A 16747-nucleotide genomic window follows, 5' to 3' on the forward strand; every position below is an offset into this window, starting at 1 on the left:
TCGTGTTTTAGAGTACAAGCTTCCCAGTTTTGGGTTTTTTTTTTTTTTTGTTTTTTTTTTTTTTTTTGGTGTTTTTGAGAAAGGGTCTCCCTGTAGCCCCAGCTGGCCTGGAACTCACTATGTAGACCAGGCTGGCCTCGAACTCAGAGATCCGCCTGCCTCTGCCCCCCAAGTGCTGGGACAACAGGTGTGACCATCACACTCAGACTACCAGTTTTTTCTGTAATAGTCTCACAGTAAAACCCAAAGTTTTAGTTACATGTAGTCAACCACTGCCTAAAACATTAATTGGAAAATTTCAGCAATGATTCATAAACTTTAACTTGCATAGTATTCTAAGCACAGTGTTAAAATGCCAAGCTTTCTTGTCTGGGACATGAGATAATCTCTCTGTCCACTGTATCCACATTGTACATGCCAGCAGCTTGTTAGTACTTGCTGGTCACCTTAGTTATGAGATCTATTATCATGATATGGCAAGGCTTATATTCAAGTACTCTTATTTTACTTAGTAATGGTCCCAGTGAATAAGGGTAGCAATGCTGGCAACTTTGATGTGTCAGAGACTACTGTATGCTTACTTTAAATGAAAAAGTGAAAGTTCTGAACTTAGGACAAAGCATATTACTATCAAGGTTTTCAGTACCCACTGAGGTCTTAGAACATGTCTCCTGAAGATAAGAACAGACTTTTAAAAAACAGTATAACATTTAACACTTTTTTCACTTAAATATTAAAATAGGAAGGCAAAGTACTTTTTTCATCTTGAACTATATATATAAATGTACTTTAAAATAATATATTTAGCCGGGCGTGGTGGCGCACTCCTTTAATCCCAGCACTCGGGAGGCAGAGGCAGGTGGATCTCTGTGAGTTCAAGGCTAGCCTGGTCTACATAGTTCCAGTTCAGCTGGGGCTACAGGGAGATCCTGTCTCAAGAAGACCAAAAAATAATAATAATAATAATAAAATAAAAATTATCTATTTTAAACTTGGTGATACTAAGTCAAAACAAAAGCAAATTAGTGAAAGAAAACAAGGAGTCCAGAAGTCAATCTACTGGTATGGATTTAAAAAATGGATTCTTGGGACTAGAGAGATGGCTCAGAGGTTAAGATGTGATTTTTCTTACAGAGGACCTGTGTTCTAGTTTCTCAATTGCTGTAACAAAATACTCTGTCCAATACCAAATTGGGGAGGAAAGGGTTTATTTTATCTTACATCTCCTGAGTCACAGTTCATCAGGGAGCCCAAGGTAGGAACTCAGAGCAGGAATCTGGAGGCAGGAGCTGAAGCACAGGCCATGGAGGAACACTGCTTACTGGCTTGCTCCCCTGACCATGCTCAGCCTGCTTTCTTACACAACACAGCACAACCTGCCCAGAGGTGGCACCACCCACAGTGGGCTGGGCCCTCCCACATCACTCAACAATCAAGAAGATGCCCTACAGACATGGCCACAGGCCAATCTAATGGAGGCACTTCCCCTATTGAGGCTCCCTCAACCCAGGTATGTCAAGTTGACACTAAAGCTATCCGGCACAATTGACCCCCTGTCAACTTGACACACAAACACATCACTATTAAACCATAACCTTTCCAATTCCTATCCCCAAGGTATGATGTTAACTCACAACATAAGACAGTACAAACTTAAAAGCCCCACAGTCCTTAAAAAATTCCAACACTTAAAAGTCCATAGTCTCTTTTAAAAGTCTCTTAATGGTGTGTGGACTTCTGGAAAATCCAGAACAACTACTGTCTTATTTCAAAGGGAACAATCGAGCACACCTAAGCCAAACCAAAGTCCAGCAAAGTAGCTCAAGTTTGGACATCTGGGATTTGGGGTTCCAAAATCTTTTGGGCTCCAAAGGGTTCTGGCAGCTCCACTTCTCTGACTCGGCCATCCACAGCACACATAGCTCATCTCACAGACCCAGGCTGGCTCCATTCCACACCAGCTACTGTCCTTGGTGGTCGTCCCACAGTCCTGGCATCTCCAAAAGCTGGGGTCTCCAATGCAAATGAAAAACTGAGGCTATACCTTCACCAATGGCCTCTTCTTGCCTCTTGGGGTACAAAGCCTCGGATTCTCTCCATGACCCCTTTAATCCTGGGGTCTTCAATGCAAGTGAAGCTGTACTTGCACGAATGGCCTTTCCTGGCCTCACAGAATGTCAAGCCTCAGCTGCTCCCTGTGACCCCTTCAACACCAGAACCGTGCAAGAGACTCTTACACATTACCAAGTCCTGCTTTCAGCTTGAGATGGACGCTCGGGTTCCCTCTGTGTGCTGACCCTGAGGAAATACTTCCCAGAAGACTTCACCACAGTGATGCTGGTCTCTTGTTACTTACAGCTAATTTTCCAGCCCCAGCTAACCAACATCAATTGTCCCAGTAAAAAAAAAAGTTTTACTTCAGGTTTTGGGGTCTCCTCTTAATCACAGCTGATTCTTCAGCCCTAGCCAACCACAACCCCCAGATTCTCAATTCAAAATATCATACAAACAGCCCTGATAGTCTCTGCTTCCCTTTGAAGCTCCACAAGCCAGGCCTCCATCATCCACAACTCTCTTAGCATAACTGCTCCAAGCTCCACAGCAACAAACTCTAAGCTCTCAATGGCTTTTCCAGCCCAAAGTTCCAAACACTTCCACAATCCTCCTAAAAACACCAAGATCAGACCTTATAACAGCAATACCCCACTTCTGGTACCAATTTCTTTGCTAGTTTGTTTCTCAATTGTTGTGACAAAATACTCTGACCAATACCAACTTGAGGAGAAAAGGGTTTATTTTATCTTAGATTTCCCGGGTCACAGTTCATCAGGGAGTCCAAGGTAGGAACTCAGGGCAGGTACCTGGACGCAGGACCTGAAGCACAAGCCATAAAGGAACTCTGCTTACTGGCTTAGTCCCCCAGCCCCTGCTCAGCCTGCTTTCTTATGCAACACAGGCCCACCTGCCCAGGGGTGGTACCACCCATTGTGGGCTAGGCCCTCCCACATCACTCAATAATCAAAAAGATACCCTACAGACATGGCCATAGGCCAGTCCAATGGAGGCAATTCCCCAGTTGAGGCTCCCTCAACTCAGGTGTGTCAAGTTGACAGTAAAGCTATCCAGCACAACCTGAGTTCAGTTCCCAGTAGTCATATGATGGCTAAAAACTGGCAGTAACTCCAATTTCAGGGGATCCAACACTCTCTTCTGGCCTCCATGGGCATTGCATGCACACGGTGCAGATACATACATTCAGGAAAAACACTAATACACACAAATAAAAATAAATTTTAAAACTTTTAAAGAAAAAATAAAAATGGATTAAGAGGTTGGCAAGATGGCTCAGTAAATAAGAATGTTTGCTGCTAAGCCTGACCACCTGAGTTCAATCCCCAGGACTCACATGATAGGAGAGAACCAACTCCCTACAAGTTGTCGTCTGATTCCCACATGCACACATTATAACACATGTGTGGTTAAAACTGGTTATGGGACTACAGAGATGATTCAGCAGTTAAAACCATTTCCTTCTCTTTCAGAGGACATAAGTTCCAAGCACCAACACTGGACAGCTCACAACTACCTGTAACTGTAGCTCCAGGAATCCAATGCCGAGCTTCCACCCCTGCACACACACACACACACACACACACACACACACAAATTTCTTGTTTTTTTTTTTTTTTTTGTCTTTTTGAGACAGGGTCTCCCTGTAGCCCCAAATGGCCTGGAACTCACTATGTAGACCAGGCAAGCCTGGAACTCACAGAGCTCTTCCTGTCTCTGCCTCCCAAGTGCTGGGATTAAAGGCATGCGCCACCACGCCCGGCTCTATAAATAAAAATAAATTTAAAAAAATACTGATGAGGTGGACATGATGGTACAATGCCTTTAATCCCAGCAGAGGCAGGCAAATGGGCAGCCAGGACTACAAAGTGAGACTCTGCCTCCAAAAAAAAAAAGGAGGAAGAAAAAGGAAAACAATATCAAGTTTTTTAATTCAAAGATCAAAGAAGAATTTAACATGGACTCATGGCAGGCTATGACACTTTGGAGAGGAAAGCATTTAGAAGAAATTGCTCTCAAAGAGCCAAGAATAGCCACCGAATGCTACCCTCTGCCCCCTAAGGCATCCATAACACTAATACCAAGGCTGTCTCTCTTGACTCAATGTGCTCATTCTTTTTTTTTTCATCTTTTGAGACTGAGTCTCCCTGTAGCCCTAGCTGGCTCACTATGTAGACCAGGCTGGCCTTGAACTCACAGAGATCTGCCCACTTCTACCTCCCAAGTGCTGGTATTAAAGGAATTGGCCACTATGCCTGGCTCAATGTGCTCATTCTTTCAAAATTCAATACGAGGAAGATCAGGCAGGTCCTCTTTTCTTTTCCTTTGCCATGGCAGGAACCTAATTTGAGTCTGTCTGGAACAAAGGAAGGAACAATACCCTCTAAAGCACTGACAGAGCAGCTCTGCAAAAAGAGGGGCAGTGAAACTGTGTCCTGGTTCAGAGGTGCCCTCCTCTGTAGCTGGCTCTTATAGGAAAGCACTGGCCCAGGCGAGCAGCAGAGGAGTCAACCAAAAGCTGACCGTAAAGATCTGATGGGAGGCCAATGGGACTGCCTGCATGTGCCAGCAGAGTCAGACTGCTGGGCAACCCAGACCCTCAGGACCACCAGGTCATTCCCTAAGAGACCCAAGGAGCACATCAGAAATCTTGTCCCTTTAGAGAGGAAGGCCCTGACAGGAAAGGCTATAAGAATGAGCACCCTTCAACTCCAGGAAGATGTAGCTGAGCAAGGATGGGCACTGTGAGCCACATGGACAATTAAGAGCTGGCAACTAGGGGACTGGGGAGATGGTTCAGTCTGTAAAGTGCTTGCTAAGTTCAGATCCCCCAGCACCCACATAAAAGCCAGGTGTGGCAACACATGTCTATAACCTCAACTGATGGGGGGATAAATCCCTGGAGCTCAGTGGCTGGCCAGTCCAGTCAATCAGTGAATTCTGAGTTCAATCAGAGTTGTTGTCTCAAAAAATAAGGTGAGCAATAAAAGGAAACATCCTGAGAAGGAGCTAAGATGGTGGAATGAGGCATGCCCCATGCTGGCTCCAAGAGGCTGAGCATGTGAGGAATCTTAGCACACAGGATGAATATTTTCCTGACCTTAGGTGCTTCTCAAATTTCTGAACTCAAATTCAAGACAGAGAGGCCCTGAGGCTGCAGTTGTCTGCTGACTTCTTCAGGAAGAAAAAAACAACTGGCTTGGGTCTTCTGCTGCAGTTTGCTTAACTGGGAAGAAATCATTTTGCAAATGAAAGGAAGATGATTCATTTGAAACAGGGGGCTAAGGCAAGAAGATCAGAAGTTCAAAGTGCAGCTTTATTCATCTCAATATATCCTTTTCTATGAAGTCACTTGTAGCATGTGAGACTTTGGTTTTCCACATGGCTATGGTTGGAAGAAAAGTAGCATATGCAGTCTTTCTAGTAAGAAGATGTGATGGACCCTATGACTTGCCTTCAACTTGGGACATAGAGGAGTGGAGGACAAAATAACACTTTCCATATAAATCCTTTCTTTTGAGAAAAAGAAGCAAAAAAGTCTTATGTAGCATTATCTGACTTTTTGGCATTTTTACATTATGTAGTAATATTTTTATAAAAGCATACATAACTTCCTTTAACCCAAGATGGATAGTTGGGCATTTATTTTTCTAGGTGATTGATGTAATGTTAAACTAAAGTTCTGGGTCTCAGGTAACTTTCCCCAGTTGGAACTGAACTTTCTCATCAAAGAATGGGCCTCAGAAGCAATGTTCCTAATCCTATGGTTGGGTTATTATAGATTAGAAAAATTTAAAGGAAATTCAGGATCTCAACAAAACCTCACATAAGAAAAGCATGTCCAATAAGAAGTGTGGATCTTGTATTGGGTCACTGCAAGATTTAAAAGAAATTCAGGGCCTGAAAGAAACGTAAAGAATGCTAGTTACAATAAGAAATAATTTATCTTCATTTTTCCCTTAAACAGTTACATTGTATGATGAACAGTCCATAGTGGAAACCTGTCCTTGCTTCCAAATCAGCAGGGATCCATTATCTGAGATGTTGGGTTTTTACATCAAGGGAAGCATTTATTCACAATTATTTGTAAGTAGAAAAAGAATTTGAAACTTGCTGGATGAAATTAGGAATAGGTAGTGTTTGATTTCTGTTTTCTGGAATGGTTGCCCAGAGCTGTAAGGTACTGTGATGCTGGGGACATAAGGCAGATTTACCAAAATTTGAGTCAGAAATGATAAAAAATAGAGAATGTTGAGCATTCTAAAGATTAGACAGATTGGGCAACATTTGAATTTAAATTAAAAAAACTTTTTTCATAAAAAGCATGGTGTTAGTAAAATAACCTTTTAATGAGGGCAATTAGTGATAAAGTAGAGAAATAATTGGTTAAAGGTAACCTAATTATTGTGCTTAATGGCACACACCTGTAATTCCAGCACTTGGGCGGCTGAGGCAGGAGAATGCCTGGACTATGAAGGAGCCCCATCTTAAAACAAAAATGTAACCTAAATTTTTCTGTTTATGTATTCTCAGCCACTTCCTTATATTTTCATTTAGAAGCAATGAAGCCCATTGGTGGGTGAGAACACAATACAGATGTATCGTCCACCTTTCCCTTGTCCTTGGGCAATTTTTTTTTGGTAGAATTATTGGGCAGTGGCTGTCAGCACCAGTGAAACCAGCTGTGGCCCACTTGAACAGGCGTCAGACCCACTTTCTCCAGATGCTTCAGATTTTTAGCTTAAAGCTGAAACTGTTCAATGCTCTTTTCGAAGTTGTTTGTGCATCACACATAGTTGACACCTCAATGGCATTTACCAGCATGGGTATATTCCAGGTGTAGTTGCACAGTATGTGGTACATTTCCATTTTTAGTCTTACTTTGGATTTCTTAATAACAAAGACTCTAATAGGAGAACTGTACCTCTGTCTGCAGTTATGCCTCTTTCCTTCTCCATGTAAGCTGGCAGTTTTTCTTTTGAAAAGTTACTAAATAAAATGGGCTATGTGCAATACAAATATATATATGTATGTATACTTTAATACTTGTGGACAAACATTACAAGTTGTTTAAGAACAACAAAATCACCAATGTCTTCCATTTTGAGGTATATATAGTTTTGTAAACATTAGTGCTTGATAGCACATTGTAGTGCCATGTTAGGGGTTAGTGCAAGAACTTAGTATAATTTTAAACTTCAGGATGAATTACTGATTATAACCAATAATGTAAAAAGAGTGGAAAATCTAGACCTTTACTTTTTTCATATATGAATCTGTGATAGTCTCTCTGGGGACAGATTATAAAAGCCAAACAACTCATTTCTGAACAGAAATGTGGGTTCACATAGAGAAACATTGTGCTTGAGGATGTTAGCTTTCCACAAGGTAGCTAGAAATAGCTGCCTTTTCCATTTTCAAACTTCAGAGTGAGGCCTCATTTCATGGTTCTGCATTTCTCATAGTTTAAGGTGAGCTTGTTCTTATACTATCTTCATATTTTCTTGGGTTCATTTTCCTTATTATGTCCACAAATTATTTCACATTTTGCATGTCTGAGATTTCTTCAGCTAATCTTTAATCTGCTGCCCACTTATATTTCCTGTTTGCAGCATGTGTTAATTGAGGAACATTGTTGGTAGTTTGGAGTATCTATGGTATAGGCTCTTCCTGTTGCCAAGTCTAAATTGAATGTTGATGAGATTACAGATTTTTTCATGAGGACTGGTAATGCAAATTGATGGAGCCTGCTTAGGGTGCTGTGGAATAAGTGGATTCTGCATTGGCAATTATCAGACAACTTTCACTTTTTTCTACAGTCCTTAAGGAAATAAAAATAGTTGTTTCATTCTGAAAAAGACAAGTTTTTTGTAAAAGGGAATTCCTACCTCTAAAAGCTGCTCAGAAAACTTGGAAGTAGTAGTTTTCTGGAGTGTTTTTGTTGCTTTTTTTAAATTAGAGTCCTACCTGGCATGGTGGCATGCCTGTAATCCTAGCATTTGGGGAATGGAAGCAGGAGGCTCAGGAGTTCTGCTACCTAGTGACTTGGAGGTTAGCCTGGCCTACAAGACACCCTGTCCTCAAAAAAAAAAAAAAAGGGAAGGAAGAAAGGAGAGAGTCTAGAATTTAGTATGATAGGAAACGTGAAACTATTTTTAATGTGGCATATCTTCTTTACAACAAGGTAGATTTATTCTAGTATTAGATATCCAGGGACCCAGGTATAGATTCTCATTGTATATTTAAAGTAGTTGTACTCAGCTCAAGTAGTTTAGTGCCTGGGAGGATCTGTTTCTGAAAAGCATTTAAATTTAAGAAGAAACTTGAAAAGGTAATGCATATAAAACAGCACAGTATATAGGAAGGGATATTTTCTATTACAAAAAAAAAAAGAAATAGCCATAAAATGAACTAATACTATTTAAGAGGTAGAATTCTAGTAGCAATAACCATTTCGCATATATAGCATATTACATTTACAAAGTTGTACAGTTGAGTAAGTGATTACTACTTTTTTGTGGGACTCTGCAATTTAACACAAAAGGAAAAGTATGTTTTAGGTTAAAGAGCATATAAAGGGTACTTTCTTTTTTAAACTATGAATGTATATGAATATATCTGTGTGAAAAATACCAATTTTATGTATGTTAAGTGTTGAAGACCCTATTTTGTTTCTCTAAAGTTTATAGCTATTAAAATCTTTCTAACATTTAATCTGGAAGCAAATGTACCTCTACAGTCCCAGTGAAATCAACATGTAGGGTTTTGGCTAAGTTGTTTATATTAACAGTAGTCATTCACTTGCTATGTTGAATGGTATACGCTTTGTGACTTTTATTCATTGGCTTCTTGACTACATTTTTAAAAAGGAAAAGTTTGTCATGTATATGATTAGATTGTAAAAAACAAAACAAAACAAAATAACCCCGTGCTTATGTTCAAGGTACTTAGTGTTTAAATGTAAGCAAAAAGGCTGGGCATTTATAGCCAGTCTTGGGTTATCTGACTGTCTTAATGTGTATGTAATGAAACCCGTGGCCTGTGTATGACTTTTATTTTTTTAACAAGGAGAAGAAAGTAAACTAGTTTCTTCATCTGAGGAACTACATAGCTCCCGTCAAGATACAATGGTGGAATTAGGATGACGGTGACTTGTCACTACTTTTACCTCATGTCTATCTTGGCTACTTAGCACTTTGACGATTCCTGAAAAGATTTGGGTCTGTGTTCCTTTGTTTACCCAGGGAAAGAAAAAGTAAAAGATTAGTTTTGCAGTTCTAAGATTCTCTAAATATTTCTTTTATTGCAAGCCTAAGGGTTGGGAAAAGGGTAAACTGAATATTGTTTCTCTTTAAATGTCCTGTGCTGTCTGTGTTAGGGACAATGAAGCAATATTAAGATAAATGAATGAAGATGGGGACTTGGCTAATTCCAGCCAGTTACTTCAGAGATTACCCTTAATAGCCACACTGATAGTTTTAAATGCTAAAATATGCTACAAGATTTTGTGGTTTCAGAGTATGTGATTAATAAGTATTCATACTTACTGTCCTCTTATGTTTACTCTTATGTACCTGTTATATGCAAAATATGAAGAGACCCTTAACCTTCAGGAGTTTACATTCTCATGGTGCTGTTGGTGCAAGTAAATTGTTTCTAGTTTATTCAGAACATTGCTTGGCTTTTATACCATTTGGGGAGAATCCCTTGGCCAACAGTTTTAAAATGCAGAGGGTTACGCTAAATTTCAGGGCATTACTGCTTGAGTTCGCATTGTATTAGCTCTGTTCCTTAACTCCTTTTCCCCTAGAGAGCTGTTCATTAATGTGAACCAGAAAAGAGACCATTCTGCCTAAGTATGTTCACCACACCCCTACACCACCTATGCTCTTTGATGATACAGCTTTCAATATGTGGCCAAGAAGACTCCATAGAGACTGTCATCTCAGTTCTTTTTTCCCAAGGCTTTTAAATCATTCTTTACCCTAAAGGACTAGGATTTCCAGATAAACTGTTAAAAGCTAAACAGAGGTCCTAATTTTAGCCATTTTGTGTGTGATTTGTTTCCCTGTTTTGAAGCAGCATTGTAGTAGATATTGAGCGCTCAATTTCATTTCTAAGGAATTTAACTTAATTTTCTATTGAAAATTTGCATGTATCACTGTTTTTTCCATAATTCTTCTGAATCAAGGGGTTGGCATGTTTATCAAAAGCCAGGCCTGGTTGAAAGTGTAAGCAATAGTGGCAGGCCCATAACAGATTCTAAAATGCTAATATTCTAATAATGCATGGTTGAAATTATCCATTGTCATGTAGTTACTAGTTTTATGTATGCATTTATCAATAATGAAGCAATAGATACTTAATCCAATAAAAACAAAACAGACAAAAAAATCTCTGTGAGTTCAAGGCCAGCCTGGTCTACATAGTGAGTTCCAGGACAGCTGGGGCTATAGGGAGACCCTGTCTCAAAAAGACAAACAAACAAACAAACAAAAAGGAAACATCCTGTTGACCTCTGGCTTCTATATAAACACACAAGCTCATAATTAGCACTAATTCAGATTGGCCCAGAAGCAGCAAGGAAGCCATGCCCCTTACTCTGCTGCCTACATACTAGGTTAACACTTGCCACTGCAGTCATAAAGCTGAGTCACACATTATGGATACTGTATTTTGAATATTCATGAATCATTTCATCCAATGTTAATTATGAGTTTTTCCTTCCTCATGCAAAAAGTATTTGCATTTTCTATTGTGGGGGACAGACTCTCATAATGTTATCCAAGCTGGTCTCAAAAACTCCTAGACTCAAGCAATCCTCCAGTCTCAGCCTCCTAAGAGCTGGTACTACAGGGGTACACTACCACTCCCAACTACAATGAGTGCTTCTGGGTCATTTCCTGGCTCAGGTCAAAAGAAAAGAGCAGAGCAGGCTAAGAAGACCAGTCTCTACCCTCAACTCTGGCACACACACTATTGGTGGAAACCTAAGACTCTTACCTTCGTTACAGGCAAGGTGAGCAAAAAAAGCAATGATCTGCACCGTTTTCCCAAGTCCAGCTTCATCAGCTAATATGCCATTGAGATTCTTCCGGTAGAGCTTGGCCAGCCAATCCAGGCCAATTTTCTGATAGTCTCGGAGGGTGCCATACAGCAAAGATGGAGCACTAAACTTCACCTGTAGGACAGACAGACTAGTCAAAGAACGACTGCTTAGCAAAGTAATCACTGAAACACATTTGTAGAGCCAAAATCAAGAGGCCACATAACACATATACAAGACAGTCCCAAATGATCTATAGAGAACAGAAGAACAGCAAGAACTGCCTTTCTTCCAACTTTTAAAGAGCCTATTTGAAGGCAGTAAGCATTTCTCACCGCAGTTGTGACCCGGGCACTGCCCTTAGGGAGGACAGTTTCAGCCACAGCAGTAACCTCTGTGATGTCCTTGGTGTTGGGTTTCCCAATACTCATTCGCTCTGCAGCTTTAAATTGATCCATGATAAAGAGCGAGTCAATGAGAACCAAGTCCCTCCGGCTCTCCCTGTCACTGTGGTAGTCTTCCACATCTAGAACAACAATGAAACAGGTGGAACTAGGATTGTTGTGAGTTTTATGAACCTAAACATTTAAAAAAAAAAAATAGGAAGAATACAGAATTAGTCATTTTTTTCATTACTATCTATTTTATATAACCACGATGCCACAAATGAGCAATGATTCTTAGGAATGATCAAAATTAAGACTATCTGGGACCCAGTATAACTTCCCTAACAGTCTGGTATTTAAGCAACAGCTATATTGACTGGGAGCCAATATTGTGAACACACATAGGGGAATCTGAGATTTTGTGATCTCTCTTCTACTATCACCAAAAGAGGGAAAAAATAGCAATGTCACCCATGTTTGGAAACAATGAAGAGGTCTTTGTCTACAACTCTGGTTCTACTGCAGAAAGGGATAGTGAAAGGCCCTGGATTCCATGAGGGAACCTCCTAGAAACTGTCCCATCCTTTCCTAGTCCTTGCCTTCCTGCCCCCACCTCACATGCGCATGTGTCTAATAATCAGAAGCAGAATGAGAAAAAGACAAGTTGGCATTCTGTGTATTCTGTGTATCTGGCTGGAATCTCTAATAAGTAAAACGAACCACTCAAAACTTGTGTAATAATAAGCAAACACAGCACAGCCTGAATAAACAAGATAGATGCTTAGGTCCATAAACCATGACACACATCCAAAGAAAAATATTTCCACATACTTCCCAATTTATCCAGTGCTCTGACACATGTATCAAGTTGTAAGTAAAACACCATAGGGTTTAAAACTTATTCAATAGGAGACCTGCATATTAAATATACTTCCAATGTTTTTTTATCCTGGCTCTAATTCTTTAATCCTTTGCGAACAGTTCCACAAAGGTCTTATCCTGTCCCAAGTCCAAAGCCCAAAGCCCCTGCTATAATTTATGTGGCCTGAGGGGACCTGTCCTGGGTCTAATACTTCCAATCATCAAATGCAAAAAAAAGTAATTTCTTATATCTTGTTTTAAGTTTTCATTGGTATTTATTTTAGTTTTCACTTTAAACCTGAATTTTTTACAACACTAAAAACATACCCTCTTCCCCGCTTGTGTCTTCATGGTCAGGTTCAGGTTGTGGCCACTGAAAATTTGGCAGAAAGGCACCTTCATACAACTTCATCAAATCAATTAAGGGCAATTCAGCTAGAAAAGATGGCAGGAAGAAATAAGACCATTTTATAACAACTGTCGTTTAGCTGCAAAGGAAAAGTAGCCAAGACAGGAACAGCAAAAAGACTGGAAGGGTTACTTAACAATATACTACTTTTTCTAAAACAGTGGCTATAGGTTGGCATCACTTACCCAAAATGCCTGGGACTAAAAGTATTCATGATTTCGGACTTTCTAGATTTGAGACTATTCATGCTTACCTTAGAACATACCTTGGAAAATTCACAGTGCTCTGAAATCTGAAACTTCAGAGCATTATTTCCTTCATTTCTTTTTTGTATTTATTTTTATTTTATGTGTGCTTTGCCTGCATGTATATAAGGGCACCTGTGCATGCAATGCCTGTAGAGGCCAGAAGAGGGTACTGGATCCCCTGGAACTGGACTTCTGAATGACTATCAACTGGGAATCAAACCCAGGTCCTCTGCCAGAGCAGTCAGTACTGTTCTTCACTGAGCCACCTCTCCAGCCCCCAGAGCATCAATTTCCTACTGCTCAAAAGTTTTGGTTTTTAAAGCATTTTGGATTCCATAACTTGAAGCTCCTATTTTATCCAAAAGTCTAAGATCAGATACCCATAATTAATACAAGGTTTAGTGGTTTTCTTTCTTTTACAGTTATTTAATTAATTAATAATTAATTATTCAGACAGGATCTCACCACGTAGACCAGACTAGCAGTGAACTGGAAATCCTCTGACAAAGACACTTCACATTTTAAAATTAGGCTAAGCCAGGCAGATTAGCATGTCTTTAATCTCAGCACTCAGGAGACAAGAGGCAGGCAGACCTCTGTGAGTTCGAGGTCAGCTTGGTCTACACAGTGAGTTCAAGACCAGTCAGGGTTACATAATTAGATCTCCTATCTTTAAAAAAAGGGGGGGGGGGGCTGAGGACAACATGGCGGTGCACACCTTTAATCTCAGCACTTGGGAGGCTGAGGCAGGCAGATCTCTGTGAGTTCGAGGCCAGCCTGATCTACATAGTGTGTTCCAGGCCAGCTGAGTCTACAGGGAAACCCTGTCTCAAAAAGACAAAAAAAAATATTTTTTAGCTGAGAATCTAAAATCAGTGGAGAGCAATGTGTCTTCCAGTTAATGGCAGTCCCACAACATGGAAACATGAATCACACACATTAAAGCTGTTGAACCTGCAGGAGTTTCTGGAAACCAATGCAGAAAGCTTAGAGGCTTTGAATTTAATGGCCTCAAGTGTATTACTTCCTACTTCAGGGAATTCCAGAGAACTAGAGACCTAAACATAGATGGATTTCAAAACACTGTTGTTCACTTTATGACACAGAAACACTTTGTTGACAGGTGAGCTTTTCTGCATTTACATTAAAGATTGTAGAATCAAAATAACAAATGTCATACAAGTACTCGGGAGAAAAACAAAAAGTAGAAGCACTGTCCATTTAACAAAATCCTTTTGAATTTACTTGCTTATGATTCAAAACACCTAAAACACTGGATAAACATATGTGATTAAGCCAAGTTTTAAGCATTAACTGCAAATGGTATATGGTGTTCATGATGCATTTCTTCCAACTTCTTTGTATGTTTGAAAAATGTTTATATGTCGTCCATCTTCCAACTTTTCTGTATGTCTGAAAAACCTGTCTATGCATCATCCATGGCTATGTGTAGCCTGAAAATTACTTATTCCTCCAAAAACTGTAAGTGAGCCAGGGGCAAGACAAGGAGCACCCTGGAAGACGGGTGGAGCCCTGCTGCTATACATGGCCATTTTGGGGAACTCAGGGAGCGAAGTGAGCTTGCAGTCCAGGCCAGCCTGTGGGGCCCTGGGCAAACTCTGGGGGGCAATAACATCTTGCAGATGAGGCAGACCGTGGGGGTGAGATGGCATGTGGGCATGGGACACGAAAGTGAGGCGTGCACAGGGCTTAAATGGCAAGGGGTTAAGAGGAGCCATTTCTTTTTAAGTCACCCTCCACCCCCAAATGTCATAAAACAGTACAAAACCCAAAAAATGTCTTATGTTAGTCTGTGAGCCTTGGGGCCTCGAGCCTCCCAAGAAGGGGAAAGGGAAGAAAATTTAGTGCAACACTATGTAAGTAGGGAGAAATAAAAAACAGAAATTGAAAAATTAATACAATGATTCAGTTAAGTATTTTAGAATAAAGTCCACACCCCAAAAGCAACCACCTCCACAATCATAAAGCAGAAGCTGTAACAGGTGATCCCATCTGGACAGAAAATCAAGTGCTTCAAATTAACCTTTCAAAACTCTGCCCCATTTTCATGAAGAAAATTCCAATGGGTTCCTGAAGACCATGGTGTTGAATCTAATTCATCATTCTAGCCCATGAATTAGACTTAACACCATCAGGACAGTGGACAGGCCCCAGCAACCCTCCTCCTCTCCTTACAATCAATCCTCCACATTGACCAGGGGTGGCTTGATCTATTCTGCTCACATGGACGCAATTTAAAGAACAGATTAGGAAGGGCTGGATAAATAGTTCAATGGGTACAGACTTTACCACATAAGCATTAAGGACCAGTGTTTGGATCCCTACTACCCATGTAAAATGCTGGGCAGGCATGGCAGCCTACCTGTAATCCCATCACTTTGCAGGAAGACAGGAGATCCCTGGAGCAAGCTGCCTAGTTAGACTATCCAACTGGCAAGCTCTCGGTTCAAGAGAAAGAACTTGCCTCAATATATTAATATAAGTTGAAAAGTGATTGAGGATCAATGACCACATATGTGCACATGTATATGCACTTGCGAACATACTTGTGCACACACGCATTCATACATGTACACTACACACACAAATAGTTTTTTTTGGGGGGGGGTCTTTTTTGAGACAGGGTCTCTCTGTAGCTCAAGCTGTCCTGGAACTCACTAGGTAGACCATGCTGGCCTCAAACTCGGAGATCCGTCTGCCTCTCCCTCCCAAATGCTGAGATTAAAGGTGTGTGCCACACACATTTTTTTATTTTTAAAATTTTACTTTTCAAGTGTATGAGTGTTTTTTGGATGGATCTAGAAACTGTTATACTAAGTGAAGTAACAGACTCCCTCATATGTGGAGCCTAGCACCAAATCCTTTTAAATTCCAGGTCCTTTTAATAAGATGATGCTGTACAACAGTTCCTTCTGCATCAAATAACTACCATCATCACAACTTCAGGTGAGCCTGATCGCTAAACATCATCACAATTGGACCTGTTGACAGTTGTGCTCATTCATTAAGAGTGCCAAACTAGGTCACTGGACCCTCACTGGAGTATCCAACCACTCTTCCCAGCCAACTGTATGTAATTTGGCCCTAATCATACATGGCCTCCTGGATTTGGGGAGTGCTAAAGTATACAATCTGGGGAAGCCTAGGAAGAGAAGGTATGACTCATGCTGAGTAAAGACTTTCCACTGCGCATACCCTCAGGTCATACATACACTCAAGCAACCCCTCAGTTATCTTGAAGCCTTTGAGAGGGAACTGACACTGATTCTAACCACTCCAACAGCTATCAAAATACCTGAAAGCAAATCCTGAATTCATCACTCTAGAGTCCAGCCTTGACAGACAAATATGAACATTGTCATGTTCTGACTTTTTTCTAGTTCCCTGTCTATAACTTATAATGCTAATTACTCTTGCTTTTACTTCTCCTTCACATCTCTAGTCACTATTCAAGGACTTTCTTTTCCCCCTAGAAAAAAGAGTTATGCAATTAGGGAGTCTTTTAGACAGACCCACTGAAGGGGTATGCCAAATGCCTCACCCTGCGTCCCTGTCCAGCGAGCCAGAGCGGTCTGCGTCCCAATTCCCTATTGGCAATTTGGGTAACCTCTTTAGAGGATGGTGTGATAAGAATAGGAGGTAGGAATTGGCTAGGCAGTTAGGGTAAAAAGAGCCCAAAGAAATGTAGCCAGTTTCTTGGCTAAAA

At 40.6% G+C, this 16747-nt stretch overlaps 1 protein-coding gene across 14 annotated transcripts in view; it reads right to left on the bottom strand.

Moving 5' to 3' along the window:
- Ep400 (E1A binding protein p400) overlaps window positions 1-16747 on the bottom strand; it is a 152902-nt gene that overhangs the window by 63704 nt on the left and 72451 nt on the right. For all 14 annotated transcript variants that reach the window (XM_029556478.1, XM_029556474.1, XM_029556476.1 and 11 more), the window contains 3 exons: window positions 12691-12798; window positions 11452-11642; window positions 11074-11251 (listed from right to left, as the gene is read on the bottom strand). In XM_029556478.1, the coding sequence (XP_029412338.1) occupies window positions 11074-11251; window positions 11452-11642; window positions 12691-12798 (477 nt within the window). The remainder of the gene's footprint in view (window positions 1-11073; window positions 11252-11451; window positions 11643-12690; window positions 12799-16747) is intronic.

The sequence above is a fragment of the Nannospalax galili genome, unplaced genomic scaffold (genome assembly GCF_000622305.1).
Source record: "Nannospalax galili isolate Female #2095 unplaced genomic scaffold, S.galili_v1.0 scaffold566, whole genome shotgun sequence".
Taxonomy (NCBI): domain Eukaryota; kingdom Metazoa; phylum Chordata; class Mammalia; order Rodentia; family Spalacidae; genus Nannospalax; species Nannospalax galili.